This window comes from Battus philenor, unplaced genomic scaffold (genome assembly GCF_028537555.1).
Source record: "Battus philenor isolate CCGP_79_NKW_IND1 unplaced genomic scaffold, ilBatPhil1.0.hap1 SCAF_9, whole genome shotgun sequence".
Classification (NCBI taxonomy): Eukaryota; Metazoa; Arthropoda; class Insecta; order Lepidoptera; family Papilionidae; genus Battus; species Battus philenor.
In genome coordinates, this window is record NW_027181759.1 from 8,041,047 (window position 1) to 8,050,907 (window position 9,861).

The 9,861-nt window shown below is 33.5% G+C and overlaps 1 protein-coding gene across 1 annotated transcript; it reads right to left on the bottom strand.

The window, feature by feature from the left end:
• Positions 1-52: 52 nt before the first annotated feature.
• On the bottom strand, positions 53-6,850 carry LOC137932031 (serine-rich adhesin for platelets-like). The gene is made up of 4 exons (XM_068775582.1): positions 6,718-6,850; positions 6,371-6,546; positions 707-6,061; positions 53-602 (listed from the first exon to the last, which is right to left on the bottom strand). The coding sequence occupies exons 1-4, from the start codon at positions 6,794-6,796 to the stop codon at positions 330-332; spliced, it is 5,883 nt and encodes a 1,960-aa protein (XP_068631683.1). The 5' UTR covers positions 6,797-6,850; the 3' UTR covers positions 53-329.
• Positions 6,851-9,861: the final 3,011 nt, after the last annotated feature.

The following is a 9,861-nucleotide window of genomic DNA, read 5'->3' on the forward strand; positions in this document are numbered from 1 at the left end:
GTACAATAATTTATTTATTGCATATAATTTTAGCTTAACCTTATCAATCGTGTTCAAAATATTGATATAGCAGTCGAAACATCTGTCAATATTTTGATCACAAGTAGAAATATAATTAAAAAGCTAGTCATGACAAAAAGGGGCAAGTTATGTGTCACTACATAATGCTTACCCAATTATCAGCGAATAACGGACTAGATTATGTATATTGGAAAAATGGTAAAGTTTGTTTTACCAATACACTTACACGTTTTAAAATTTGTTCTTAAGAAAGAGTACATTTAGATTCTATTATTTTGTACATTAGCTTGTTTTTGTTATCGATTCTATTAGTGTGAAACGTTCTTTCTTTCAACAGGTATTTCCGATCTTCCAGTCCATTGGTTAGATGAGTGTTTGCAGTCTGTCATCGCAGATATTGGTTCACATTTCCTACTTACTGACCAATATATGTAATTATCAGGACAGCGGTACACAAGACCTTGCAATTTTCCCGATATTGAGATTTCACATTTCAATAAAGCGGGAGAACATTGTTCATTTTTCTCAAAAGGATAATGACCAACACCTGGACATCCATATTTATTTTCGCTTACGCTTATCTGAAACACACATAGTACGAATGTAAATTATTATAGTAATATATATATTAGTAATAATTATTTATTATATTATCGAAATTAACAAATACACTCATAACTCATACCGTTTCTTTCTTCTCAACATTTAATCTTTTAATTCTTCTATTTTTGGCTATGGTCCCTTGGCATTTCATTTCAGTTTTGCTTTCTTCAACACATTGGATTTTAGTTTCGTCATAAATGGTTCCATTTGGGCAATTAAATACGGCTATCTTTAATTCATGATTATCATTGTCTTCTATGCATTGATAGAAAAGATTGCAATATTTGGGGTGTCTCTTAAATGAGGTCGGACATACATACAAATATTGTCCAGATTCCGTTTCTGGACAATTATTTGTAACAGAATTCTCTTGTGTATTTGTTTCTTGCGAGCTTTCTGTCGTTGAACCAGCAGTCATAGTTGTCGATTCTTCGGTAGTAGAAGCATTTTGTTTTTCGGTTGTTAATCCAGAACTTGCTGTCTGTTCTGTTGTAGAACCTTGCGTAGTTGTGTCTTCCTTACTCGTGGATTCTTGTGTATAACTTGAAGTCGTTTGTGAAGTTGCCTGTTCCGTGGATTTTTCAGTTGAAGACTGTTCAACAGTAGATGTTTGTTGCTCTGTTACACTTGTAGATAATTCTGTTGTAGTCGTTGTTTTGTCATTGCTTGTTGTTACCGTTGTTTGTTCAGTTGGAGTTGTAGTTTTTGCACTTGTCGTTTCTTGAGTTGCAGTAGATAATTCACTAGTTATTGCTGTTGTGAAGGGTTCAGTAGTCGATTGTAAATTTGTAGTTTGTTCAGAAGTCGGAGCAGAAGTATGTGTCGGAGTTGAACTTGTTGAACTCGTTTGAATGCTTGTAGTGATTTGTTGTACAGTACTTTGTCCCTCGGTTGTAGATGGCATAATTGTCGTCTCACTATTTGTTGTTTGTTTTAGAGTAGTTGATTCTGTAGTTGATTCTTCTTTTGATTGAGTCGTCTGCATTGTTGTTTCTGCGGAAATGCTAGATGTAGAGTTTGCTTGTACCGAAATTGTAGTAGCCTCTGATATTGTGGTATTGTTTTGTTCTTCTGATCTATTACAGTTTCGTGGAGGGTAAACAGATTCTTCATAATTACATGTATCGAGTGAAGGATCCCAAATCGTACCCTCCCCGCATTCAAAGTGGAAAATAGAAAATTTCTTTCCATCGCCATTCCAATCAACACATCTATAGAATTTTTTGCAATCTTTAGGATTAGGGTAAAATCCGGCTTTAGTGCAAGTAATAGTTTCATTTTTTGGGTTCGTGGAACTTGCTTCAATGGGATGTTTAGAAGATCCTAGAGTGGTGTATTCGCTAGAGGATATAGTACTCTGTACGGGTTTGGGAGATGTAGGCGATTTATTGGTTGAAGACATACTAGTTGTTGATTGAATAGTCGAATGAGTGGTTGTTGAAGACATACTAGTTGTTGATTGAACCGTCGAATGCGTGGTTGTTGTAGATGCTGAATTTGTAGTTTGGTTATCACATGATGAATTTTCTACATCCCGAGGATGATTACAAGCAATAATATCTTGATCCCATATAGTGCCATCACCGCAGATAAAGTCGTACTTCGTAAAGCCACCCTTTCCATTGTCAACACATCTGTAAAATTTCTGACAGTCTTCTTTATTGCCAAAGAAACCGTCTCTGTAACAGTTATTATTTGAAGTGTTGGTCATGGCAACGTGTTGAGTTGTTGAGCTAAGAGTGGTCGCGTATTCAGAAGTGGATTCTGGCCTGGACGATGACATTGTTGTAGTTATTACCTTCTTTGTAGTATGAATTTCTGGTTGTTTAGTATGCGCCACTGTCGTTGATTGAATTTGATCATTTGTACTTTGACATCTCTTTACATTGATTAAATGATTACACGATTGTATATCTATATCCCAAGCAGTACCTTCTCCACAGAGATAATCATATTTAATATAAACCCCTCCATCGTTTTGAACACATCGGTAAAAACGGCGACAGTCACGATAATCCGCAAAATAACCTTCTGAATTGCATTCATTATGGTATAAAGTACTTATTTCCACTGAGGATTCAGTAGTAATCGTGCTTGGAAATTCGGTATGAACTGAAGTTATATCATTAAGAGTAGTAGATTTTGTTATTGATGTATGCGATTCAGTTGCAGCAGTTATATCCATGCCACACGTGGTTTTATCGTCGTCATGATCGCAAGCAAGAATTTTTTGTACCCATATTGTTCCTTCGCCACAAATAAAGTCATATTTGACGTAACCTCCTTCACCATTACTAACACAGCGGTAGAATTTTTTGCAGTCATTTATATCAGGATAATATCCTTCAGCGTTACAAGAGTTATTCAGGTTAGGTGTTAAATCACTTTGTACTTTTGTGGGGCTAAAATCGGTTATAGAGTAGTTCTCAGTGCTAACGGTCATTTGTGTAAACGATTCATTTGCAGAAGTTGTTGGTATAATGCAAGTAATACTACTACTAGGTGCATGATTGCATGCTTGTACATTCTGATCCCAGACGGTACCTTCTCCGCAACTGAACTCATACTTGTGAAATAATCCATTTTCATTACTTACACATCTATAAAACTTTTTACAGTCGTTTTTATCGCCATAAAATCCTTCGACGGAACAAATATTACTTGTTTCAAATTTAGTAGTAGTAGATGTAAATTCATTCTCTTTATAACCACCTTCATTACTACTCTGAGAAAAATCCGTAGTTGAAGTCATATTTTCATTGATTGTAATGATTTCAGTTGATAGGGACGGTTTGCTATTTATCGATTTACATTCCGCGACAGATAATGCATGATTACAAGCTTGTACGCTTGAATCCCAAGCTGTTCCGTCTCCACAAGAAAACCGGAAACGATCAAAACCTCCTTGGGAATTTTCTACACACCTGTAAAATATTGTACAATCGTTTTTATCTGCAATAAATCCACTGGCTTCACATTCTTGTGTGCTTCCGGTGTGTTGTATCTTTTCTGTAGATGAACTAAGAGTATTCTGTACAAAAGTATCAGTTTGATGATAGCTTTTTGTGGTGTAAGTGGTATCATTCAAAGGTAAAATTGTAGTTAACGATGAAGTAGATAATTCATGCTGTTTTTTCTTCCCTCCACATTTTTTAACCGCCCAAGCATGATTACATGATTCTATTTCGGGGTCCCAAACAGTACCTTCACCACAGTTGAATTCGTATTGTTGATAGTTACCATCGCCGTTTGACACACATCTATAAAACTTTTTACAATCATTATCATCTCCAATAAAACCGCTGCTGCTGCAAACGTGTCCTTTATTGAGACCATCAGTTGTTTTATTAAAGAAATCAAATGTTGTGGTTCTCTCTGTAGTTCTAGTTATATCGTTTTCAATTTCATTCATATGGACTCCATTAACATTTTCGACACTTTCAAGCGGCGGCGACTCTAAAGGTATTGACTCGTTGAAATTATTAGGAATGTTATTGCCACACTTTTCAACTGCCCAAAAATGATTACAAGCATTTATATTTACATCCCAAAGTGTCCCTTCGCCACATAAATATTCATACCGTGTAAAACCACCGTTCTCGTTATGAACGCACCGATAAAATTTCCGACAATCATTACTATCTGCCATAAAACCGTTGTTTTCACATTTATTTTCTGTGTTAAATTTATCCTTTATAGTAGTTTTTGTTTTCTGAGTTGATACTTCGTAACTATGTGAATTATATCCTATATCGCTGTTGCCGTTATTTGATTGTACAGATGTTTGCACAAATGATATAGTCGTGATTACAGTTGATTCTGTGCTAGCAGAGTTGACTGTGGATTCGTCCGTTAAATTAGCTCCACAATGTTTTACTAGATTTGCATGATTACACGCTTCAATATTTGGATCCCAAACAGTTCCTTCGTCGCACAAATATTCATATTTTGTGAAACCACCAATTTTATTTTTTATGCAACGATAAAATCTCCTACAATTGACCTTGCTTCCCTTGTACCCAACAGACTTGCAGGTACCTTCGTTTTCATGTGATTCTAAAGGTTGCAATGATATTACAGTAGCTTCAGGTAAAGCGGAAGTGGAAGCAGGTTGCGAGATTGTTGATTGCTTTTGCTGATAATTGTTATAACCAGCATATGGAGTATTTTCTGTTGTAATATTTAGTGGATTTATAGTATGAATGGTACTTTTTGAGTCACTTTTGTCATACGTAAAGGAATTGGAAATGTGTTTTTCCTTGCAATCTTTGACCAACCATATATGATTACAGGACTCGAGGTTTTTATCCCACGCTGTTCCCTCGCCGCATAAAAATTCATGCCTTGTGTAACTGCCTTTACCATTTTCAACACAGCGGTAAAATTTTCTACAGTCATTTAAGTCGCTCATAAAACCAGATTGAAGACATTTGTTATTTATTGCTTTATTAATTGGATAGTTTGTACTATAAACTAAATCGTGACTAACTTCGTGCCAAGAATAAGTGCTGGCAGTAACAGGTTCCTGGTGATGGAGTGTATAATGCGTTTGTTTTTCTATCACAGGACTTATTGTTGTTTTATGGCTATTCGCGTTTTCGATGTTCATATAATTATTGTCATTTGGCCAGACTTTATCATGATTTATCCGATCTCCATAGTGTATTTGGTTAGGTGTACTTAGTGTCAAACTAACTTGGATCGGAGTTTGTGTCATATGAAGGATATAACCCGACGAATCAACTTCTTTATCATTATTGTTTTTATTTATATACTTTTCGCCGTAGTTAGATATTTTGTCATCAAAATAATTGCCACTTGCGCAACGTCGTCGACGTACAGCCCAGTGATGATTGCAATTTTGCAAATCATCGTCCCATATTGTCGGTTCACTACACATAAATTCATATTTCATAAAACCTCCTCTTGCATTTTTAACACATCTGTAAAATTTTCTACAATCTTCAGTATCACCCATGAAACCATCGTTTATGCATTCATTGCCATATCTTATGTTTTTCGAAGAGGCAGGTCTTGTTGATTGAGATTGACCAGAGGACACTTTTACCGGAAACATAGTTGTCTTAGTAGTAACTTCTGAATTGTGAGGTCTAATTGTTGTCTGCACTCCATCAAATAACGCATAAACATGACGTTCAGAATTCTGCAATGCGACTGGCTCTTGATATAAATTATGTGAAGATGTGCTTATTAGTTCATGAGTTGGTGTATTTTCCTCGGATGAATATTTTTGCGCTGTAATAGGTGAAGGCAATTCCTGTACAGGTGGCACTACGTCATTAACGTCGCCTTTATCAACAGGTGCTGTTATAAACTGATAAGGTCTATTGGATCTACACTCAGGACGTTTTGTGTGATGTGGATGATTGCAAGTTTCTATTTCTGAATCGTAGACAGTCCCTAGGTTGCATTGAAACTGTAACATAATTAAAAATCTTTATAGCATATCAAAATAAAGCAATATGAATTCGTGGTAAAAACACGTTGACCTAATGTTTTAACTCGTTTACTTAACTGTGCATTTGTCTCTTTTCCAATAAAAGCTTTATATAAAAGTACAATTAAGCATTTGTGTTTTCGACGATACTAGTCAGTGGCACGACGTCTTTTGTTATATTACATTAATAATTTTAAAAGCCTAATCAATCATTATAGGCGGAATATATCACTTATCTAAATGAGTTTATCTGTTTCTTTATAAAATAAATTCAGTATAATTACGTACCCTTATAAGGACATATTTGCCACTTGATGCTTTTATACATCGGTAATAGATTGAACAGTCTTTAGGGTCTACCTGGAAACCCTCGTCTTTGCATATAACCGGTTCATCGACATCGGCGTACAGTTTTTCAATGCGACCGTCGTGTTTAGGACGGTGATTTTCTTCTAATGTCGCAACTAAAATAACATAAAGTGGAGCCCTTTACAAATAAGGAAAGTGTTCAAATTCTATTATCATAAGTCTTTCATGATTTTAAAACGTACAAGAAAGGATACATTGTTTTTTGACAAACGTGAGAGCACACATATTGACAAACGTTACTGTAGTAATTTTATTTTAATACTCACCATTGTTAGATTCAACTTCTTTAAGAATCACACTCGAAATTAGTAAAAATGTGAACCGTTTTAATAAATATTTTCTCATGGTGAATATGAATCTACTTGACACTAAAGGTACTCGTGAAGTAATTAAATCATTCTTTTGTGGTTCAACTCTGCAACAAATTAGATATACACATTTAGGTAAGCCATACAATAAACAAAATTGTAATATATATATTCAATATTTGATGATGTCGTTAACTTACATAAACTTTTACCGTGTGTAATATTCTAATATTTACAGTACAAATGCACTTACATGAGTGAAAGATAAAAAATATTTTTCAAAATGTTTAATATACAACAGCTTGTGCTATGTGTTTTACATACAAATAAAAACATTCATAACCTTAATTATTACAAATAAAATAAAATTACTACCAGGATTCGCGACGAAATCAAATTTAGATTTTGTGATAAAAATTAACTGATTTTTGTCAAGTATAAGAGGCCTTAGTTTTGGAGTTGAGGTTACAGAGTGGACACCACGGACCAGCGAGCAAAGGGCAGGACGTCCACCCACAACATGGACACACAACCTTGTTAAAGTCGTCGGAAGTTATTGGATGCAGGCCGCTTCCAATGCATCATTTTAGAAATCTATAGAGGAGGCCAGGTGTGAATGTGCTACTACTGAAATAATAATGATGTTGAAGCAGAAGAAATAAGCTCAGTTATTAAAAAATTGAGAAAAGCATTAAAAGGATACGAAAAACAATTTTACTTTAAAAAATTCAGTCTTAAGGTGTTGCGATACCCACGTTATCGAGAAGATATTTTAGATTATCAAAACGAAGAAGAGCTTTCTTGTTTTATTTTCAATTTTTTTTCTCTTATTTAGAAATTATACGCTCTTATTTATACAAATTTTGTGTAATGATAAGAAAACAAAAAAAAATTTGAAAATATTTAGCGTCACACGTGTTATGAAAAATAATCGTATGTGTGTGAACAAATGTTTTTTTTAATCTAATATTTATTCTATGAACCGCGATAATATTGGCATTCGAAGCAACGAAGCCGTTAGAATAGATTGCTAATTCATTACTTTGAAATTGATAATGTTTTTGACAAATGTCAGAAAATTATATTAATCCAGCCGAGGTTTACCAAAGCGCATTTATTCTTGATGACTATAATATATAATAGGAATATATTAAGGATTATTTATTTCTGTAGTATCTCAAATAGAATCACAAATCCGAGCGCATACGCATATCTTCTTTAATCATATTTTTAAAGACTTAAACAAATGCTTGTATATAAATGTGTCTAAAATACATTTATATGTTTATGGAAAGATAAAATTTTAATTACTACTAGGTTTTAGTTCTGTACCCATAGTTATTTCGACAAAAATATATTTATTACTGATTGAAGTCCGACCGGTACTACAAGACCGCACGAAAGGTACGGACTACCTATCGAGCGGTACAGAGGTCCCGGTCGGGCTATATTATATTCTAAAAATTTATTGATAACGTTTTAAAGTATTGAACGTACTATTGCTGGAAATAGATAATTTTAACGGCACTTTTATCTAATAAATAAAACCGCCCTGTCCTTTACTCGTGAGCCTGTAAAATTTTATTTCTGAAACTTATTAACGTTAAGTAACTAATTAAATATTGTGTAATTTGGTCGGTTTACTAAACTCACTGCTGAAATAGTATCGTGTATATGTGGTAAAATTTAGATAGCACCTATTTGAATAGATTCTGTTGTGAAGACGTACATATGTCAAGTGTATGGATAGCTTCGCATGGAAATATATATCCTAAGTACATATAAAAAATGTATAAACGACTTAAAGCAATTATTTAATTTACATGTAGATATATAAAAGAGAGCTCATATTAATTCTTAATAAATAAATAACATATTCTTAATAAATAAATAATAATAAAAAAAAACTTCTGTAGGTATAAATTAGTAATTATCTGTCGCCTGATTTAAACAATTTCCAGCACTTAATATCGTTTTATTTATTAGGGTAACTGTATCTCAAAATTTATTGCACATTAGGGCTGGTAATATATTTTCGATTACCAACAAAATGCATTGGAAAGAACTAACAAAACTAAGAAAATGCATTATTAAATCATAATTCCATCCATATCCGGTAAATGGATACGATATTAATAATTGATTTATAAATGTTAAACTTCGTAGGCATTTAGCCTTTATTATATTAAATCATGGCAATTGTCAAAAATTATCGTAATCGCAGTCGGCGTATGATGTAGCAATAGGATAATTATTAACTTTGCGATGCGGGCAGTGGACAGATAGATACTTATATTACATTTCCATATTAACATTATTACAATATTAAGTTGGCCTTTAGCTGAATGATTATATGGCTATTTCATTAACAAAAATATCTAAAATTAGAGCAGAAGTGTTTTTTTTTTTTTAAATAAACTTACATAGAGTTTAGCGAAAGGATTGTGAACACGAAATAATATTAGTTCGTAAGTCAAAAGTGAGAGTTGGCCACGAACCAGTAGTTCATAAAACGCAATTATAAAATAATTTATTAGTAATGTTATTTACAAAGCAAATAAATTGAAATTAATTATAATTAGTAATCTCAAAAAAGTATACAATAAAATTGAAATTTGGCGTCGTACGTAACATTTTTCATATGTAAATAATACACTAATATAGGACCAGTTTTATGGTGAACTTGTACCAAACAAATTACCTAAACTTTAATTTTTGGTATCGAATGGGAATTTTCCAAAAACAACCTGCATTGCTTCTTACATTTCACTTTGCGTTCGTCTCCGTTAGATTGTACACGGTAGCAGTCAAATAAAAGTGGACATAATACCTACCTTTTATAGTACTTTTGTAGTGGTTTGTCCACTCCAAACTCCTGTACAGTTTTAAAATTCAAAGTCAAAATTATTAACGCTTTCAATGCCACAAATAAGTCTTTTACCGCCGAAGAGATTATTGAATACACTCAAAGTATTTGTATGTCATTTATCACCTGTGCATTTTCAACCTGATTAACATAATGACGATGATTACAGCACGTTCCGTAACGGTGATGAACTCAGTTAACCTCTCACGACCTCAAATATTGACTAATGCGGTAAA

Coding starts and splice junctions, on each gene's coding strand:
- LOC137932031 (XM_068775582.1), bottom strand. CDS start 6,796: ATGAGAAAATATTTATTAAAACGGTTCACATTTTTACTAATTTCGAGT. Junction 6,062..6,370: donor GCAAATATGTCCTTATAAGG/GTACGTAATTAT, acceptor ATTATGTTACAG/TTTCAATGCAACCTAGGGAC. Junction 603..706: donor ATGTTGAGAAGAAAGAAACG/GTATGAGTTATG, acceptor TGTGTGTTTCAG/ATAAGCGTAAGCGAAAATAA.